This window comes from Pezoporus occidentalis, unplaced genomic scaffold, assembly GCF_034315485.1.
Source record: "Pezoporus occidentalis ecotype Australia unplaced genomic scaffold, CSIRO_AGI_Poc_V1 ctg23, whole genome shotgun sequence".
NCBI lineage: Eukaryota > Metazoa > Chordata > Aves > Psittaciformes > Psittacidae > Pezoporus > Pezoporus occidentalis.
This window is the reverse complement of record NW_026914180.1, coordinates 2,203,083-2,224,960: the sequence shown is the minus strand read 5'-3', so window position 1 is coordinate 2,224,960 and position 21,878 is coordinate 2,203,083. Positions and strand designations below refer to the sequence as shown.

The 21,878-nt window shown below is 38.9% G+C and overlaps 1 protein-coding gene across 4 annotated transcripts in view; it reads right to left on the bottom strand.

Annotated features, from left to right (window-relative positions):
- The window catches only part of LOC134165051 (sodium channel protein type 5 subunit alpha-like), a 213,711-nt gene that overhangs the window by 137,647 nt on the left and 54,186 nt on the right, over nucleotides 1-21,878 (bottom strand). For 3 of the 4 annotated variants that reach the window (XM_062621393.1, XM_062621394.1, XM_062621395.1), the window contains exons 6-7: nucleotides 20,341-20,432; nucleotides 12,409-12,639 (exon numbers count right to left, since the gene is read on the bottom strand). In XM_062621393.1, coding sequence (XP_062477377.1) covers nucleotides 12,409-12,639; nucleotides 20,341-20,432 — 323 coding nt within the window. Of the gene's footprint in view, nucleotides 1-12,408; nucleotides 12,640-20,340; nucleotides 20,433-20,571; nucleotides 20,664-21,878 lie in introns of all 4 variants that reach the window. The other variant, XM_062621392.1, reaches the window with a different exon arrangement.

Sequence of the window (21,878 nt, the reverse complement as noted above, 5' to 3'; positions counted from 1 at the left end):
ATGTTTACATTAACCCAGAGTAACTCAATCTCTCCAACAGCTTTACAGCTCCTGGCTTTCCAGGGACACCAAGAAGCTTGGTAGCAGCCCTAACTGCCAGTGCCATTTAACGATTAAATTTGTAACAGCATTCTGAAGATGAAAATCTATCACCCCATTCTTTCCTCATTTAACACCATGAGTTGCTGTGTCTCTTACAAGACCATACCCTGTCTCCTACACGGTTCAAAGCACACAGCATTGACCTTAGTTTTAAGGTTGCTGTATGCAAGTAGTGAGGAAATATACAAATTCCTCTAGAATATTATTGCAGTGTGTTCTTTCCGGTCAATTCCTCAAGCTTCTCATAATTCCTGCTGTTTCATTCTACACTTTTTCTGATTTATCAATATCTTTCAGGTTTCTGCATTGGTCCCTCCCATTCCAGGTAATTCTAACAGAGGAAACATTCACAATGGCTCCACCTGTCAAGTTAAAAAACTTGACAGGTGGAGCATCCTAAAAAAAAATAAAATAAAATTCTAATTAAAACATTAAAATTATGCTCCAGCTTATACTTTTCACACCTACATCACACCACTGACAAAAAAAGCCAGTGTATAGAGCTGCAGGGTAGAAGGCCTCTTCATTTGTGTGCAAAGGAGAGGAAAACTTTCTCATTCTGAAAAATAAAAAAGGTTAGAGTCAGCTTCAAAACCAGTTGCTGAATCTAGCTTCTGTTTGTCCTTCGAATACCAAAGTGAAATGATATTTTGACTCACAACAAATTCTTTCCAATTTGAAAAAAGCCCTATATCACACTTGCATGAAAAGCAGCATTCAAATATCATTAGTCACTACACAGAGAAGAGTCCTCTGGCTGACTTTCTAACAAAAACTCCAGAGAGGTGTCTGTTATCTCAGACTATTTATTGCAGCCACACGAACACTTGCTGGTTGGAGACTTTCTCCCTATGCTATGGCTGACACAAAGCACTGACAGCTATCAAACCTCCCGATTCCAAATCTAAAATGCCATTCAGAAAGCCCCATCACCTTACAGTTGTGATACATGACACAGAAACAAAATAAATAACACCCCCTCGTCACCCTTTCACCCACCAGCACAAACACACTGTACCTCTTGGTAATACATAATAATTAAAACAAATCCTTGCTGCACTTGATGTGTGCACACTGTGTCACACACAGTGAAGTCTCTAATAAATGAAATTGAGTTTGAAGATGAAAAACATGCCTCAAAAAAGGAATGGAACAGGTTGAATTAAAGGTATTATTAGGGAAGAACGCTTGGGAATATTTGGCACTGCCAGTTAGTTCTTCCCTGCTAAAAGGGGTTGCGAATAATTATAATAATCAGTTACTCTCCTGTTGCTCACCCCATGACAGAGGATCTGGCTGTCCTCTGCTGTCCCCTGGCATTTGCTGCTGCTGGCCCTTCTGCTGGGTTTCACAGGCTCTTGGGTATTCCCTTCTCCTTGCTCCCCATCCTTCCCTCCCTTTTCCACCGGGCGCTTGCTTCTAGCCCAGCTTTCTCCTGCCACCTCACTCATAACCATCTGGAAGGACATTTGCAAAACTTTGATTAAAACCAGATCAGGATGAGTTAATTGTGTGGATGGCTGGTGGGTAGAGGGGGCAGAGAGCAAGAGGCCAACTTTTTTATTGGCTGATCCATGACATTAGGGTAAACAGCCAACACTGTGCCCTTGTGGCCAAGAAGGCCAATGGCATCCTGGGGGGTATTAGAAGGGGGGGGGTTAGTAGGTCGAGAGAGGTCCTCCTTCCCCTCTACTCTGCCCTGGTGAGACCCCATCTGGAATATTGTGTCCAGTTCTGGGCCCCTCAGTTCAAGAAGGACAGGGAGGTGCTGGAGAGAGTCCAGCGCAGGGCAACGAAGATGATTAAGGGAGTGGAGCATCTCCCTTATGAGGAAAGACTGAGGGAGCTGGGTCTCTATAGTTTAGAGAAGAGGAGACTGAGGGGTGACCTTATTAGTGTATATAAATATATAAAGGGGGAGTGTCACGAGGATGGAGCCAGGCTCTACTCAGTGGCAAACAATGATAGGACAAGGGGTAATGGGTACAAACTGGAACACAAGAGGTTCCACTTAAACTTGAGAAGAAACTTCTTCTCAGTGAGGGTGACGGAACACTGGAACAGGCTGCCCAGGGAGGTTGTGGAGTCTCCTTCCCTGGAGACATTGAAAACCCACCTGGACACATTCCTGTGTAACCTTATCTAGGTGTTCCTGCTCCGGCAGGGGGATTGGACTAGATGATCTTTTGAGGTCCCTTCCAATCTCTAGCATACTGTTATATTGTGATACTGTGAAACACAGCCCTGAACTCTAGGCATGAGCTATCTTGCAGGAGGTACAGAGGGGATGGGAAGAGGTCATAGGAAACCATACAAGAAGGTGCTAGGAAGGAAGTAGTCTCCATAAACTTAAGTATCTCTGGTAGGCTCCTATCAGTGCTTTTCCCCATGCTCAAGACAAGTCAAAGGAGAAATCTCTCAGTCAGGACTCAGCAGTCACCACAGCACAGAAAATGTGTCCAGTTTTGATAGTACAGCTTTTTCTCTCTTTGAGAAAAAAGCCACTAAAAAAAAAAAAAAATAATCAATCAAGCCCTCTGCTAGGTGGCTCCTTTGCTAGGAAGAGGATCTGAAAGCCTCAAAGATCCACAGTACCTGCCTTGTGCTGCATGTATAGGGAAGGAAAAACACATCAGGAGCACTTGGAGCTGTGGACTAGAGGGGAGCAGAGAATTTGGATGCTGTCAGATTCACATGGGGACCATGCCAAGTCCATGAGTATCCCAAGGAAGACGAGACAGGAGACAATGTCTAGCAATAAACATGCATGCTGGCTTTTAAACATCTTCAGATAGCCTCCTTCCATGTCTCAGTGTCTGACCAGCGACACAGACCCATGCTCTTAGGGCTGTGGGCTGCATAGCACGTAACTAAAAGCATATTTGGTACCACTTGTTTAGATGTACACTTCACATGAATAGGCAGCAAAATGCTGAAGTGCACTCTCCAGAAGTTTTGTAGAGGTTCTGTGGAGGTTTTTATATGTTTCACACAAAAGAATTAAAATCAGAAGCTGCCACAAGGGTTGAATACATTTGTGATCACAGACAGATGACAAAAAATAGAAGAAAATACTCCTGCTTGTACTGTGATATAGAAAACAAATGAATTGGATCAAAAACTAAGAGACAGAAGACAAATCTTAAGATGAAAAGTCAATGTACAGTATCTCTGCAGGCTGACAGGGCTGTATGTGCACCACTTTATTACACTTGTAAGTACAAGGGAAAGAGAGGGTAAGCAGAGAGGTGACAAAATCTACTATACACAGTATTTTCCCAGAAAATCAAGTCCAAGGCCAGGACTGAATGAGGAACACTATTTCACTAAAAAAAAAAAAAAAAAAAAAAAAGCAAGTGGATAAATGCAAAGGGAAATATTATGTTGCCAGAATGTGAAGTAAAGCAGAGAAGAAAAATTTCACCATCCATAACCTTGTCAAATTTTAAATCCCTGTATCAGCTCAGGTAAGAGATATGGAGGATTTTAGGGATCCTTAGCCAACATTTTCATATACTATGAGGCTGTGGTAAAAAAGAAAAATAAAAAGTGCAATATTGAGATGCAGGAGGAACAGGATGGGGTATTATACTGGGAACAACCTATAAACTAGTGGTTTGTCTTACCCAGTTCTGTTTAATATCTTTTTCAATGATCAAGGGGATCAAGTGCAGATGACACCAAGCTGGAAAGGAGTGTTGATCTGCTTGAAGGGAGGAAGGCTCTACAGAGGAATCTGGACAGGCTGGATCAACGGGTTGTGGCCAATGGTATACGGTTCAACAAGGCAAAGTGCTGGGTCCTGCAACTGGGCCACAATAACTCCATGCAATGCTACAGGCTCAGGGAAGAGTGGCTGGAAAGCTGGTCAGTGGAAAAGAACCTGGGGGTCCTGACTGATGACCGCTGAACATGAGCCAGCTTGTGCCCGGGCAGCCAAGAGGGCCAGCAGCATCCTGGCCCGTATCAGCAATAGTGTGGCTAGCAGGGCCAGGGCAGTGATCATCGCCCTGTACTCAGCACTGATGAGGCTGCACCTTGCATACTGTCTTCAGTTCTGCGCCCCTCACTGTAAGAAAGACAGTGAGGTGCTGGAGTGTGTCCAGAGAAGAGCAATGAAGCTGATTAATGGTCTGGAGCACAAGTCTTACAAGGAGTGTCTTAAGGAACTAGTTGTTTAGCCTGGAGAAAAGGAGGCTCACGGGAGACCTTATTGCTCTCTACAACTCCCTGAAAGGAGGTTGTAACAAGGTGACTGTTGGTCTCTTCTCCCAGGTAATAAGTACTAGGACAAGAGGAAATGGCCTCAAGCTGCACCAAGGGAGGATATCAGGAAATATTTCTTCATGTAAACGATTGTCAGACACTGGAACAGGCTGCCCAGGGCTGTGGTGGAGTCCGAATCCCTGGAGGTATTTAAAAGACATGTAGATGTGGTGCTTCAGGACATGGTTTAGTGGTGTCCTTGGTGCTCTTAGATTTACTTAAAGTCTTTTCCAACCTAAACAGCAATATGATTCTATAATCCAGAAGACAGATCACAGCATTGCTTTCAATAGGGTAACTGCTGGACTGAAGGGTACGGAGAAGCGAATAATGAGAATGACTGGGAAATGTTCAATAAGAGGAGCAACTGAAAAAATTGAGATCTTTTATCTTAGAAAACGGGTGACTATCAAAATAAAAATTAGCATGCATTCTAGAAAATGAGAAGAGGGAGCCTTTAGTGCTTCCAGTCACAGAATGGTTTTTGCCCTAAGGAAGTAGAGGGGAGGGATATTTAAAAAAAAAAAAAATAAAAATGTTCAAAGGTAAAGGAAATCTCTTTTACGACACTTGCATTTCAGCTGCTGAAATTACTGCTGCAGGCTGTCCCTGTGGCCAAAACATTCAAGAGAGATTTGTTACTTACATAGATAAGAATATGTAGAGATAACAGTTAATAAAAATTTAGAAAAATATCTATACTTCAGGCTCTACTGATTTCTTCTGGAACATGTGGGGCTGCTCTGTGTCAAAGACAGATGCTACTTAGGTACACCAAGGCCAGATTGAGCCTGGCAATTCCCAGATTTTATCCTCACCTCATTTGGGTGAATTCAGAGTGGATGAAAAATATCAGGAGAAAATATTTCTTTCCTTATTCCTTAAAACCAGTGCAATAAGGGAAAGCAGCAATGCAAGCCATCCTCTGCTGGTGGGCTTACAGTGCATCTGGGCTAAGTGTCCAGATTTAAAAAGCTATCTCTTGCCTTTACAAGGCATGTTATTGCTGAACCCAGAGCAAGCAGAAGTCAACAGACAGGCTCCAAAGGGCACAGATGAGGTCCTTTCAAACGCACATCACTGTGCAAGTCAAGTGGTATTTTAGTTTGGTAGTTTACAAACAATTTGAAGGTGCAGAAAACCTGAAAATGTTCAGTCTCATCATTCCATATCAGATTTTTTCTCTAGTAGATCTCTCTGTGAGCAGTAATGCAGCGATGAGAGCAAAACAAATGTAACTGGAGGAAAAATACTGCTGTTTCCCAAACTATTCCAGGATAAGAACTCACTCTTTCACCAGAAGACAAAATAAAAAAAGCCTATTGAATGGTTGGGAAGAGACTGTGCTGGGCACAATAGTACCACTTCTTATGTTTTTATGATTCTTGCACTTCTGCTGTGACTTTCTTCTTCTATTTAGCTTAAAACATTAAAGTGCACAGGTACAATACCCATGTTAATAACACATCAGAGCATTAAGGTTTGAGCATTTATGAAGCTTTTTATCGTAAGATCCACTGCACCCGAACAAAGCCACAATATTTACAATTAACAGTGGAGAAACGTGAATAGATTCCACACTGACAAGCACAGTCTGAAAGCCCAGAGAGATTCTTTGTCTTAATCATTGGTTCAAATACAATCATAAATAATAAAACACCTATTCCAGTCTCAACCTGATTTATTGCTTCCCTCTTTCCTCCCACCTCCATAATTACTCATCACTCACTGTCTTCTATTACCACTTCAGACAACACCTCAAACACTTCAGCTCTCCCCAGACTTGCTGCATTTATTATCTGACTTGAACATCATTATTGTCTATACAGTTCTCATGCAATTTCAGAATATCTGTTCATACAGTTCCATTTCAGTGGTTCTGAAAGCAAAAATGAAGCAGTTCCTCAGGCAGAGCTAATAATCAGGTGCAGTGTTAATAATCAGGCACAGAGCTTACAGAAGATACATATGTATACACAGACATATATTTCTATATATCCACAGATACATCTCAACATCCACGCCTGCTATTTCAACAGGGCATTACATCTACAGTATCGATGAGGAGGATATGGAAAGGCTTAGAATTATTTCATTGGTCTGGAACCACTCCTGATGTATCAACTTGGAGCAGTCAGCCTGGCTCTGATAGCATTCACACCATGCTTGAGATCAGCTGCTTCTCACAAGTCTGTGATCCTGTGCCCAAGAAGACCATGGTTGGGTATCATGTCAGTCAGTAAATAACTCCACAACCAAAGGTAACCCGTGCAGAGCGTTCACGTTCCCCAACCTTAGGCATCTCCCTCAGCTGCCTAGTGTAATTAAAGGACAGAAAACAAAGCAGGCTCCTCCAGAGGCCATCTCAGAAAGTTCTGTCTCTAAATCACTCCTGTAGCTTTGTTGTATGTAACTGGAAGCTGGAAAGACTAGGTACCTAAAATAAGAGCCTAAGCTTAACGTATTTTTTACATCTTTTTATACATCTTTCTAAATATAGCACCTGAAACAGGTCTAACTGAAGATGACAAAACAGGTATTACATTTATCTTTATCTGGATGTTTTCATTTTAATTAAAGGGTTTGTGGGTTTTTTTCTTTCGTTTTCCAGACCTTCGTTAACTACACAGTTCGGCGTCAGAACAGAAAAAACACTGCCATGAAATGAATGCCAGAAACTAGCCTAGAATAAAAAATACAAACCCTGAAAAGTCTTGGTTTAAGTTATAAAAATAGCAGCTGATTTCTCCCAGTAAAAGGCTAATAAAGCTCAAGCATTTTTTTATTTATTTCAATAGTTTGGACAGGATTATAGAAAGAAAATTACAGGGTTCTATTTTATCTTACAAGATACTGATTTTGAGAAGAAACATATATAGAACATTTTGAAAACAAGACCATTTCACAGTGTCTTATGTAGGTTGTCTAGTTTAAAGGAAAAGAAAATACTGGGGTTTGAGTCTGTAATTTCATGTGTGATTTTAGAATAATTTTACTATTCTTTCAGGTTTTTTTCCTTATGCATTCTGTACTTACATTGAGCCCTGCTTTACCAAAGAACACACTATTTAAACTCAGAAATCTACTTACTACTTACTGGCTAGTCAATAATCCATTTTAGTAATGGAATACATAAATGACATTAAAGATTCTACAGTCATCAGCCATGTGAATCAAATACAGTCAGTCCATCTTTTCTCCCTCTAAGCTAGTGACATATGTGACTTCATGTAGCTTTCAACCCACTGTAACTCACACATTCATAAAGCTTCACTTCATCAAATACATCTTTAATTTAAACACTACAACCTAAGACAGGTTTTCAAGCATGCTATTTGAAGCTGCTTTCCTAGAAATCTTTACAAGTATTGGAGTTAAGCTTGCAGGTTTTCAATCAGCTGGTATTTCTAAACTATTAGCTCTCCTAAAGATAAATGATAGCTCAATAACTTTGATATTGATATATTGATTACATAATTTTTAGAATACTGTTGACATAAGCATCACTATTTTCTACATTTTTTTTCCTCTGTATTTCATTTTTATATATGAGCACTGCTGCATCTACAACTTCAGAATCAAAGGTCTGTCATTATTAATAATTATTAAATAATCCTTCTTGAGCATATTGAATGTAGCCCCTTAGGTAGGAAAAAAGTTACTTACCAGTAGTCATTGTTTTCCCAGATGAATGAACTGTGTCTCCATTTTAACTTTGCCATCGGCACTTGACATTGAGAATCTTTTAGCTCAATTCCATGTAATGCCCATCTGTCCCCCATTCCACTCTCCATTCACAGAGGCAAAGAACAGTCCTGTGAAAGAGGCTGGGAGACCTGATAAGGTGCCTCTGCCTTAATATTCCTTTTTCCCATTCCTATGTTTGCAGTGGTAAGCATTGCTCACTGGAGGCAAAACCAGATGGGAATAACTTTCCTGATAATTCTAGTTCTTAGGATAGGTATGCAAGTTGTGAAGCACTAGAGTAATTTAAATTGGAGGAAAGAACAGAAAAATCCTCCTGTTGATTATGACATAGACATGCCCACCAAAAGACAGGTTTTAGACCTGCATCTCCACTGTGAATTGAGGAGAGGCCAAGCACCTTATTAAGGTGACTCTCTGACCTTATTATGACTGCTGTGCCCAATAACTGCTGAGAGAAGGCACCTGCAGTAGCTTAGAGGAAGTTTCTTTCATAGAATTAAGCTTTCAATGACAACACCTGAACCCTGAGAGCATGGTGGTTATTTCCTCAAAGATCAACCAAAAATCAAGTGTTACCATATAATTGTGGTTAAGCCGATGACAATGCACAAAAATTCATAAACTGACATTTTTCCCCTAGACAGACGTGAAAAAAAATCCTGCCTGGGGGCTAAAAGTTGCTAAGGAAAGTTGATACAATTTAGACCAGATGACAGGTCAGTTTTGAATAAAAAAGCATAGCTGAAGCTATCCCAGGCCTTCTACAAAACCAGAATGTTTCCTGTAGCAAGTGCCTGTGTCAGACAGTTATCTCTCAATATAAAGGACTGAGAAAGACTGAAACCCAAGTTGTTATCTTTCTTTGCACATTGTGACTAAGCCTCTCAGCTATTTCCTCTGCAGCACCAGGCAATTCTTCACTGTATTACCCTTTTAAGGGGTTTCACTTGCTTTTGTTTCCCCATTCACTGAAAAATAGGTTCAAAGGCACAAGAGGAGGCTGATGCCATTTCAGAGGCTTCCTGCTGTCCTTTAAAACATTAAAAATTCTCTCAAGGAATCCAAAGCAAACTTTTACTCTTCAAGAAGAGCAGAACTGGCATATCACTCTTTTTTGATTCTCTATTTTAGCGTCCAAATGGACAGATCTAGCAGTTCATTTTTCCAATTTTGCTTTTGAGTGTTTTTCACACCTTTATTTCTTTACATTCCTTATTTTTTCCAATATTATTATGAATCTCTTTAAGTTTCTTTTTTCTGCTTTTTAGATTAGTATCCCTGCTCCAACTAAGTGACTCAGCCACACTGGTTTTGAAATCTCCAGAGGGCTTCTGTAATTGTTTGTGCTCCCTTTGAGTGAACTCTACTTCACATGTTGGCCAATTTTCTTCTCTAGTTCTTCAGAATAAACACTGACACTACTCTGTTTCTTAATATATTCCTCTTTTTATCTAATTTGGTCTGCCTACACTTTAATCTAACTCTATGTATTGCTTAATTCCCTGCAGTACTTGAAATTTGTACTCTTATTAAATTGTGGTCAGTACTATTCTGTTAAATAGTCACTTCATTTCACCATAATACTTACGCAAAATGAAATATATAGCACTATTCCATCTAGTTACAAAATGAGCCAGTCCTTCCATTTCTTATTTGCTTTAGTACAATAGTCAACATTAAATGAAAATCCTACTTAATGTTGTTCATCCTAGCCTAATAGCTATGCCACCTTCCCCAGAATTTCGAGGAACACTTCATTATTCTTGTTCAAAGGTAAGTACATTTCTCCTATAAACCTACTTTTTTTCTGCATCTTCAGGGGTCTGCTGCACTGACTCACTTCAACTATTTCCATCCTTGTTTTCCATCCACAATAACTGATGGCTGTTTGCCATGATCCACTGTGTCTTCATTTTCAGATATTATGAAAACATTCATTGATGGTATTATTACTTACTATTAGCACTACATGGTCAAACTTTAATTCACTTTAATCCATTATGTCACCAAGTTAATCATCTTTGAGGTAGGTAAATCTTCTTTAGTTATAACAAGTGTACTTTCATGACAATATTCACCATTGCTGGATTTACTAAATGGATTTATGGGAACATCTTCTCTCCTCCTTGTATCAGGACCACACAAATAAACTTGCTCATGGTATGCTGGAGCAGCTGTACAATTCCACACATTTAAAGAAATGCTGCAGTTGGCCCTGACATTAACTGTATTTTTATAGAGACTATGCAGTAGTACTTTACTTCCATTTCCAGAGAGCCAGACTATCTTCACAGCTCCATTTCACCTCTTCACCTTTATTGCTGGGCTTTATACTTCCAGCCATCCCTTTTTGAGCTCTCAGTGCCTCTGAGAGAGGGAGAGCAACACCTCACACAGCTGTCAGTTATCTGTGGATGGAGGAGCCATGAAGTGCCTCACTTCATCATAGGTGCACAGGTATCTACTTGCTCCATGAGCACTCACTCATCTCCAAGCTGGAAGCACACTCAGTATGCATGGGAAAGCATGTCAGCAGGCTCATCACCAGCCAGCATAGGTCCAGTGTGGTTATTTAGCTCTGGCACAGAGGTCTTTCCCCTTTCAGCCGACAAAAGATTCTGATACAGGGACATTGAGAAGACACATAACCTCACACATTCCCAAAACGATTTGGGTTGGAAGGGACCTTGAAGCTCATCCAGTTCCAACACCCTGCCACGGGCAGGGACACCTTCCACTAGACCAGGTTGCTCAAAGCCCTGTCAAACCTGGCCTTGAACACTGCCAGGAATGGGGAAACCACAGCTTACTTCTATGGGCAACCTGTGGCAGTGTCTCAGCGAAGACTTTCTTCCTTATTTCTTCTATTCTAAATCTGCTGTCTTTTAGTTTAAAGAAATGTCATAGTCAAGGTCAGTCTGAGAGACAACCCAGATTCAGCCAGAGCTTTGTGAGCTGCCCTTCCCTAATGCTGCATCAACCACGTCATGCGTTAAAGACACCAGTGTTGAGCTTTTCATTCCTGTAATTAAACCTTTCTAACACTACTTCCACAGCTGCTCAGACTGCAGGGAGAGGAATTGAGCAGAAAGGCCAGAAGTCACCAGTGTGGAATGGTGCGACTGTCTTTGGCACAATCTGTGGACCATGTAGCCTGGCTGAAAAAGCGTACAATGCTGAGAAGCCAGCAGAAGTTGGAGTCAAACTTGTGCCAGGCACTAAAGAGCCCTGGGTCAAACCAGGCAACTTTCAGGAGTCAGGCACAGGGCTTTTGTAGCTCAGATGGCTGGAGATTATAAGACTGTAGGGTCCACAGAGCCAGAGCAGAAGTACCCTGAGACACTATATCACTTCCTTCCAACCAAATTTCCAGTTAATGTGTTGCTAAGTGCTTCATTCTTCTCTTCAAAATAAATAAAATACCAAAGGTCACCGAGCATAAGTTCATACCGATGCACATCAGTCTAGCTGCTTACTTCCTTCAAGAACATAACTGAATTTAGATGTGAGTCCATATCCATTGCAATGTGTGTGGGTCCTCAGGTGACTCGGAGAATTTTGGAGGAGCAATAGCTGACACTAGTTTACATTTTGAAGTTTACTTACATGAAATGCTTATTTTTTTTAAATGTTAATGGATTAGTTCAGTGAACCTATTTCATTGTAATTCAAAGTACAGAAGACTACAGAGTATTAAAAATTGCTTTGACCTAGAAAACAAGCCTTTTGGTAATAAACATCAGATCACCGGATACTGCAGGATGGCCCAACCCAAATAACAAGTTAGAGCCCTAATAGCATAAGAGTTCCTAAAAAAATGCTCTTGGGATTTTTCATCTTAATAAATACTGAATTGCTCTGCTTCAGTCTTTTATTTTTTTAAGACTCTTTAAATTTTGAAGTTTTGCTAGAAAATGCAAGAGCTATAAGTTGTCTTAAAGAAACAGTGTGCAAACCAGACCCAGATACAGAGTTGAAATGTTCATGTCATTGTGTAATTCCAGGAAAGGGAGCTTTAAGAAAAATTTTGTGAGACACCCTAAAACTGTGAAAATCATCAATGGTGTAACGAGGACCTGAGGCTATATAATAGGAAAGCACCACAAATCCTTTTAGCATGAACTGTGAAGGAACCACAAAAATCAGAAAAAGCTACCTAGATCTTTTGAAACCACATCAACATCATGAAAACCCCTCACTGACACAATGCTGCATTTGCTGATTCACATGTAGATTTTTGTCAATATAATAACAATAAATAACAATAATAAATAATTAATAACAATAATTTTTAAAAGACCAAAACCCAGACAGCAGTCAAGAAGAGCTTACCTGGATCACTAAGAAATTCCTCTGAGGTGTTCCACATCCGACCATCCAAATACAATGTGCCATTGGTAGAGTTAAACTTGGTGTAGTCCCTGACACACTTGTGTCGCAAGTTGCCCATGAAGAGCTGAAGGCCTATGAGGGCAAAGACACTCAAGCAGAAAACGGTCAGGATCATCACATCAGCAAGTTTCTTAACAGACTGGATAAGTGCCCCTACAATGGTCTTCAGTCCTAGAGAGATAAAAGCCAAGAGTTTATAGACTGAGAGGCTGATACATGTTAGCAGATAGCTACTTTTCATGATGAAAATCTCCATGGAAGGGAAAGTTGGAAAGGTTTTTAGTCCACGTTTGTAACTGAATGGCAGAAACAAGAGACAGCTTATCACTATGAAGCTTTAGTTTGGCCTAGTTCTGTCTGAACAAAAATCTTGGTACTACTCTTACACAAACACTAATTTAAAAATGGAGGGAAAGAGCTGGATGAAAGAACAGTGAGATACAAAAATATTCGTGGGTAGAGAAAATATGGAATGTCTTTTATGTTTTCATGGAGCTGCAGGAACGGCTGCAAAGCCTAAATCCCTTTGAATTTTGAGAACATGAATTACTTTTAAATCACTCAGGTGATTCTGATAACTTTATCCCTCATATAAACAGACCTCATAAACAGGTATGGAAATGTTATTTAGCCCATGATTATTTTACATATTTTAGTGCCAAATCCAGCTTGCTATCCTAATATGAGTAATTCCTCTGCCTTCAATTCATTTGCTTAAGACAACAATAATTTAGGAATAGAAAGAAGACACATAAAATGGGCAATAAAATAAACATAGTGTAAACTATTTGAGTAAAACAACCTGAGGCTCCAACAATGCCTGGGCCAAGTTAATTTCTTTATAATATGCTGCCAGTGTAGATAAATCACCTTATTACAAACAAATTAGCTTTTCCTGTGTTTCACCTGGAACACTAGCTTCAGTTTATTATTTTACAAATATATGGATATAAATAATGATACTCTTTTGTCAAAAGATATTGCTTGCTCTTGAAGTGTTCCTGGAGAAAAGCACTGTTTGAGCTGACTGAATATTACATGAATATGACAAACCCCACTCTTTTCAAAAAAATACCCTTCTTTTGAACATGAGTGCTGTAGTTGGACGTTAGTATCAGTTGCACAATGGTAGCAATTTTGCTTTTTCTTTCCTATTTTTATCTAATTGTCAGTAAGTAGCAATCAGTGCTTCTGATACTCAGTGTCACCACTATGACAGCAGTAAGGGAAATTGAGTTAAATGGAAAAAAGAAAATGCAAAAAGGAAACAGGAGGAATTCTCCTGAGCAATACTCAAAAGCACATTGATTTGCTCACTGAATAAGATCATACACATTAAATCTCAGTTCCCTGGAATTCTACCCCAAGATTTTGGCAACCACAAAGACTGAGCTAGTGCTGTATAATATAAAATACTATGAAAATGTACTTGAGGACTCTTAGGAAGGCAAAATGGGTTTTTGGTCTTGCTTAATATTTTGTGGTTAAAGTAAGGGGAAATAATAGTTCCGTAAAGGAGGATGAACTGCTGAACAGGTCCAGCTGTCCCTGAATCCAGCAGCCTAAAATATTCCACACCTGCACAGAGTATTGCCTTTAGGTTAACCTGTGAATGATTTAACCTCTAAAAAATTGCCATTTAATCAAATGGGACTGACCCATCAGGTGTGGGTAGTCCCCTTTCTTCACTAAATCCTTTGTTTGCCTCTTTAAAGCTAGTCTGTGGCATAGCAAAGAGGGGGAGGTTAGAGAGTTTCTGGCTGTACTTGAAAATGAAGCAAAAAATATTGCAGTACAAACACTAGGTAAAAGCTGGATTTTTGTGTGATCTTCACTTCTTAGCAGAAAGGGGTTTTACAAATGAGGTCAGTTCTATTCAGGTACTGAGAAAAAGGCCAGTTTTGAACTTTTGAGTCCATCTGTAGATTAGGCTACCTTTTTGATGCCTAAAGAAAAAGCATAGCTCTTCTGATAATCTAGCCTTTAGAAATTTATACTTGAAGTGAAAGTAGTTTTACTTGTAGCCCAATTCTGAAGGAATTCCTGGGGTCTTACCCTTACCTAGAACTTTAAGACAACTAGGTCTTAAACAAGTAGCAAGGTAGGGAAAAATAAATCTGATTTGTAAATGCATTATTGTTTTATCTAATATTTTGAGATGTTTTTAATGATTCTTAGCACTGTCTGCCCTTTGAATGGACAGATGTTTCTTCACTGAAGCTGGTGAAACTTGTGAAACCCAAATGAAAACCAAGATTTAAGAAAGGGAAAAAAGCCAAACCACAAATTCTTTTACTGCAGTACCCTCTGTGAAATCCCTGCTGTACATTTATTTGTTTGTAATACAAACACAAGCTTGGAACCTGTATTTGTATCGTCTAAGCACACTAATTAATCTTATTCACATGGGCAAGGACAATGGAAGTCCTAATGTGAACAGGGATAATATTAGGAAACGCGACTTACAAAATCCTAATCACCACTAAAGTCTACCTTTCTCCAAAAATCAGGCCCCAGTATTGTTATTTCAAGGTCATTTCATGAAACATACTTTCACCAGCTTACTTACTAGGGTTTTAAATAGAATAGCAATCCTATACTAGTAGTTTTCCAAGTTCATTCCTTGCAGGTATCAAATAATTTCTTTATGATAGGGCTTTCTAATTATTTTTTTAAATTTTATTTTATAATAGCTTATGGGTTTCTGAGAATGCTTCAGTAATACAGTTGCTGTAATTAAAGACCATTTAAAAATACCTTGTGCTCTGCCTCCTGGACTTTTTTTAAAACTGTCCAAGAAAACCTGGTGAGTGGTATACTTACAATCTAACTGATTTTTCCCAACCTTTAAAACCAAAATTTGCCTAAAAATTTATGTAGTGTCTCTCAAGTTGCTTGGCACAACTCACTGCTAAGCAAAGTGTTTAAATCACCATTCATTTAAAATCTCTGTGCCTCAAACAGAAGGACTGAGGGGAAATAAGGACACCCAGAACCTCTTGCAGGTGCTCTGCATTTCTCTGAATCAATCCCATGTTTTGTAAAAGCAATGCTAGATGTATTCAAATTTAGAGCACTGTTAAATCTTCTAGATAAATAATCCTCCTTTGAAATAGTGCCAATGAGAGCACTGCAATATAGCTTAATAGAAGATAACATTTATGGGGCATTAAAGGTATATACTTAATTTTTGCAAGTCAAACATCAAACCAGGCAGCATGCAGAAAAAAATGAGGATCTGATCCAAAGCTGAGCAACATCTACACCCGTTAATGACAATGGGTCTATAGATTACTTCCTGTGGAGTAATCAATACAGGCTTTTCCTGAATCACTGAACACTTTCCACACCTCTGGGCGAAATCCTGCTTGCATGACATGAAAAACACCGCGAGATCCAAAATCAGTAGGATGAGGTTTGTATAGGCAGCCTGACATCTGCAGAAAGCAAGAAGGATTTGGCCCAAACATTCCTGTTAATGCATGTAGAAATTACCACATTCAGAGGTTAATCAAATAATCAGTTTTCAAATGCAAATCAGAGACCATAGAAAATGCAAGCAACACCAAACAATGAGAAATGGCAAGATCCCAAAACACCATCCATTCCTTCTACGAGATGTGAGAAAGTATTAGCATAATTCAGTATGACATCCATACCAGATGTTGGCAATCACCTACAGAACATCAGACACTTTCATGCACAGTCTGGAAACAAGCAGGGAGAAAAAGCAAAAACGACAAAAAAAAAAAAAAAAGAGAGTGTGACTTGCACCATGATTGTCCTCACTCAGCCTACTCCTTCTCCTGAGGATACACGTCTTACAAATGCCTGCATGACTCATGTGCATGCAGGGAGAGAAGAGTTCACTTTTGGTGAATGTATTTTGTCAATAGCCACTGAGACGTGGGGCAGAAAAGGGTTTACTAGCATGTTGGCAAACTTGAATGATTGTCAGCGTTTCTGTAGACCATCTTTCATGGAAATGTGACTGTCATGTCAGTCTCCAAGGAAAACACAAATTTCTCACCTCTGGGATAGATACTTAAATGATTTACCCACGAGAAGTATGACATTTATCTCTCTGAAGGAGGTCTTCAGTGAGATTGAAGCAGTGAATGAGGGTCCATCTCCTCCACAGAGTCTTAATTCTTGTGCTCCGAGCCCTGTTCTGGCTATCAGTAAAGTACCAGATAACATTCACAGAACTATTTATAGCCTTTAGACTCACACTAACTTAAATGGGAGCTGGATCAGGCCCCAAAGTGCCTTGGCCCAGTTTTCTATGAGGTCACCTTTCATTTTATGTGAGATGTCTGTGACGTACATGCCTGTTCCAGAAAGAGCAGTGGAGTTTCTCTGGATGCATGCATATCACAAAATCCTGGTGATGATGATGGCCTGCATTTTACAGGCTTTTGAAAGGGGAGGCATAAGAGTGTGTGCCTCAGAACTTTGTATTACCTCAATTAGTAGTTATCAAAAACTGGTGATTTACATGCAGATAAACTATGATTCAGACCCTCTATTGTCATGGGAAGGGATCCTGCTGAGCACATGGGGACTCAGATATGCTGGCAATGGGAGACAAATGAGTTACTTCAGTGGGTTGTTTTGTTGCTGACCATGGTTCCCATCTAGATTGAAAAAAAATGAATCCAGTTGCTATGGCAATGTGCAAGATGCTAATTAATAAATAAAATCACTGAGAGTTCAAGATTTTATGCTCCCATAGAGAAAATGCTACCTGTTTTTAAGCACCTGAACATAAGTGATATATGAAGAAATGAAAAGCTTTTTTTCTTTTAATGAGTCTGGGTAAACAGATATCCAGCTACTGTACAAAGCTTACTTTCTCTTGGTAACACGGGCAACTGGAAAACAGAAAGAAATGGGTGTGTTTAGTACAGAAAAGGGAAAATTGTGGGGATCCATGAAGGATATTTGTGTTGCTGAACCCCCATCTGAAGCCATCCTCCCAGGGCAAATCACCTAACGGCAAAAGCAATGAGGTGCTGGAACAGACTTCTCAGGAAGTCTGAAAATATCCACCTCTGAAGGTTTGTTAGAACAAGTCAGGCAATAAATATCATGCCACGTCTGAGGTATATTAAACACAGCCTTTGGCCAGGGGAATGGATTCTGCGAGTAGATCTTTTTGAATCCTTGGGCGTCTGTGTCACCTAAACATCCCTGTGTCTGCTTGCGCACTTTAAAGCCAAGCATTAAAGGTAGGGTGAAATTTTTAAAAGCACTAATTGTTAGCTTTACTGACTCCCTCTGGAGTCAATAGAGAAACTCATTGATTTCCAGTGAAGCAGAATGCCTTTGAAAACCAGCCTCTAAGTGCATTCCTGGACAGAAGCCTTACACCACGGAGGAGTTGGCCTGATACTTTCGGTAAGCAATTTCACTCAGCATGCTGGGGGCAAGTATGTTTGTGCAAATACAACTACCTGATGAAAAGCATGATCAATTTTATTGAGGAAAAGCTTAGAAATTTGAAAAGGAGAATACGTCTCAGCATTTTTTCACCTAAGATGCAAAAGAGGAAGCGAGAATAACAACCTCCCCAAAATCTCATGAAATATATTAGTGTTCATCATCTTTTAATTTTTTAAGCCTATTGTGGAAAAATATTTCATCTCACAATAAGCCTACATTAGTACTGAAAACTGAGACTGATCTCCAAATAAATCACAGCATCATGGCCAATGTTTCTTTTAGAATATATGTGGCTAACTGAAAAATGAACTGACTCCTCTGAAATTATCTGTTAGCATTAAAACCAAGCCTTAGTTGTGTTTTACAGGCAGCTAGGTGTTCTGGACCAATTTGTAGCTCTTCACATCTGTAATTTAAACACACTAAGGGCACAGGTAATCTTGACAATAAAATCTGAGGCCGGATATTCTATTAGCATATCTTCATGCAGTTATGTCAGCAAATAATTTAGTTACTAGCACCTAAAAATGCAGTTATCAAAAAACTAATCAAATAGAAAGAAAAAAAAAGAGAATGTGAGTTATTATGTATTGCCTTAATAAATAATTGTCCTGTCACTTTTTTCTTTTTTTCTATTAGCCAACAAATGGAACAACTCAGTGTTTGATATCACTGAAGGGCTTTGGTGTATTTTTAAAGGAAGTTTTTCTGAATTTCAATACTTCTCTTTTTGTTTTTAAATAAAAAACAGATGAAATTTATCATTTGATATAAAACAAGGTTCAGCTCCAACTCTGATATAGGACAGCATAAATAGCTGTATATATAACTCAGCAAAATTGACAGGCTCTGCTCTGAAGAAGCTCAAGCTTAAGACAAGATGGAAAGTGAAAGGTGTCCCCTGGAGATGGCTGTCCCTCCAAGTTAATCTTCAAATCACTTGCAAAGGTAACTGGGAAACCCTGTTTTTTGTTCTGATTAGCCATTATTATCCCACATGATCTGTAAAACTGTGCTCAACCTTCTGTTTCCCTAGGGAAGAAAAAATCCTTTCACAATGAAAATCCGATTAGAGAAAAACCTTCTCTGTTAATAAATTATTCTTTGTAAACTTGAAGTGAAAAATTAAGACAGAAACTGATTTCAAGGAATACCAGACCTAATGAATTAACATCTTAAAAGTATTCTTTAAAAGCTGTATTTAAACATACACTTTCAATGAAAAGTACCTTGCTCTTTCAATAATTTCACAGATTTTTGTTACTTTGATGTTGGAATGAGGAAGTAAGCACTAGAACACCTCAGTTCCAGAATTCCCATTTCCAGCTTATACTCCATGTGTGTGATGGTGTTAATACAAGTGCTTATAAGTTTACTAAGTTTACAACACCAAATTTGTTTAGATTTATATTTCAGTGTAGATGTGAATAAGGGTTGGAAAAGCCTTCCTAACTTAAAAGAGCTGTGTGTGAGAATCTGAGCGGGTCTCTCGGAGTTTTAAATATTTTTGACATGTAATTGCCAACATCTGTTCAGGATAGTCACTGATAGGATCTACCATGCATGGTTTTTTGCTATCTTCTCTACCTTGTCATGCAGGTTGGAGATGTTAAACACTGGGGCTGAATGAGACCTGTCCATAGATAATGCTTGGCAAGAAATTATTGTCATATAGTTAGTCCTCAAAGGACTCATCTCTGCATTAATTACTTAATAGTAAATATTATTTAATATTTTAAGAAAAAGTAATAGATTAGATAAAAAGCTATGAAAAATCTACCAGATCTGTGGTAAAATACTGATTTATTTGCTGATGGGAGGTAACCATATCCTTGCAAATGTAAGAATATTGGAGTCGATGAAATGCTGAACCTGCTAAAATCAATGATGAAATATTTTCTGATCTTTTCAGGGTCTGAAATTTAAACAGTGTTTCTATCACATGCAAATGGATAAACACCATGACAAATTAGGCTATCTATGCCTGCAGTCTTGAAACCTCAACTCATAGCACAGACTTAGATTCCTCTGTTGATGCACTTTCAAACACAAATATGCATTTTAAGGTCATTACACTTTCATTTTTAAAAATCAGCACCTGATGACTTTAGAAGAGTTTCATTGTAATTTTCATGTGGCTCATGAATGAGTACTTTGTGTGTGTGATTCACAAGCCACCGTATACCACTGTTCCCACAGCAGCACTCATCATAGTGAGGTCTGTAACTTTGGAGGCATTCTAATGCCCTCTGCCCACAAAAATAGTATGAGAAAAACATATGAAAAATGTATTCTATTGACAGGTCACATTCCCTACATTCCTCCATTTCCTGATCAGCATCTACGGTTATTTGTAATTACTGTGTTTACTACTGGAAATGGCATGTAGGCTTTAACTGCAGCCAGAGTGTTTAACCTGATTTTCACCTGAAATGACTGAGATTGTTTTCAGCGCCCGCAGTACTCTGAACGTTCGTAAGGCTGAGACATTGCCCAGGTCCACAAATTCAGTTATGTATCTGTAACAAGGGAAAGTCACACACAGACAATGACAAAACACCAGCAAAAAAAAAAAAACAACAGTCAAAGGGACAAAGAGAGACAGAGAAAGAATCACTTGTAGCTGAGAGCCAAAATGTAAGGATCAGGGCTTCTTACCTGGGATTACTGAAATAGTTTTTAAAGCTCTCAATACCCTGAAAGTCCGAAGAGGTGAAACACTGCCTACTTTCACAAATTCTCCTACATACCTGTAGAATTAAGTCACAGTTATTTGGAATTATACAATAGAGTATGAAACTTGTCTGAATGAAGAATGCAATCATAAAAAGTGGGAGCAAATGCAGCTGAATGAGAGACGCATCCACTTTTCAGGCTGTTATTTGATGCCATTTGTCCCAGTTTTTTCATAATATACATTATTTCAAATGTTTCTTGAACTTTTAAACTTATCTAATAGGCATCAATTCTTTAAAACTACTCGGTTAACTTTGTTACTGTGCTGTTCAGCAATAAATACTTTAAAAACTTCACCATCATGTAGCTTAACAAAAAATTCTTTACATTATAGGAAACATTAGGAGTTATTTTGCTACTCCTAAAAAAATAAAATCTTCAAACACCCAAGTAATTTTCACATAATATCTTCTGCAAACTACATATAGGACAACATCTGAAAATATCAGTGCAAATGTTTCTGCTTGGCTATTTATTCTAAGATGCTGCATTCTGTGCTAAAGCAGATGTTGGTTTCAAGAGATGCTTAAGAATTTACTTTGTTTTGTACATCAAATCCATGCCCTTTGCCTGCAGGAAGATGGATTTTGAATGAATATAATTGCAATCCTACTAAAAACTATTTATGATTAAAATACCAAGCCCAGCTCTTCACTGCCATGCCTATTTTGGTCATCATGAAGACCCATGACACATCTGAGTTGAATGCTGCCAGGCGGGTCAGTTATGGGATGCATTTGGTTTTATCAGTGTTTCACAGAATTTATTCCTCTGAGTTGGTATACAGTAAAAGCACAGTCACCATTGTATTCTCTGAACAAAACAGCTCTTGGACTTTTTAATTTCACTGTTAAATTCCCATTAAATTTCATTTATACATTCTACACCTTTGAGGCATTTGTTTTTGCACATTAAATTAAAAACTCACCTGGTTATTTTACAAAGGCTGCTTAAGTGGGTTTTGTGCAAAGGCCTCTGGGGAGGACAAAGCATCCTCTCCATAACTACTAATCCGGATTATAGCCTGGAAGAGCAATATTGCTTCTCCTCCTCATAATCTCATAGGAGAGTCCGGGCAAAGATTTACCTGTTTCCTCCCCTGGTTTACTAAGTGTTTCTCTCCCAAACTCTAATGCAACATGCAAGGGTGGAAAAAAATTATTTGGGCAGAAGCAATACCATGGGAATACAATTTTGCTGACTAGAGATTTGTAAAAACACATTATTAA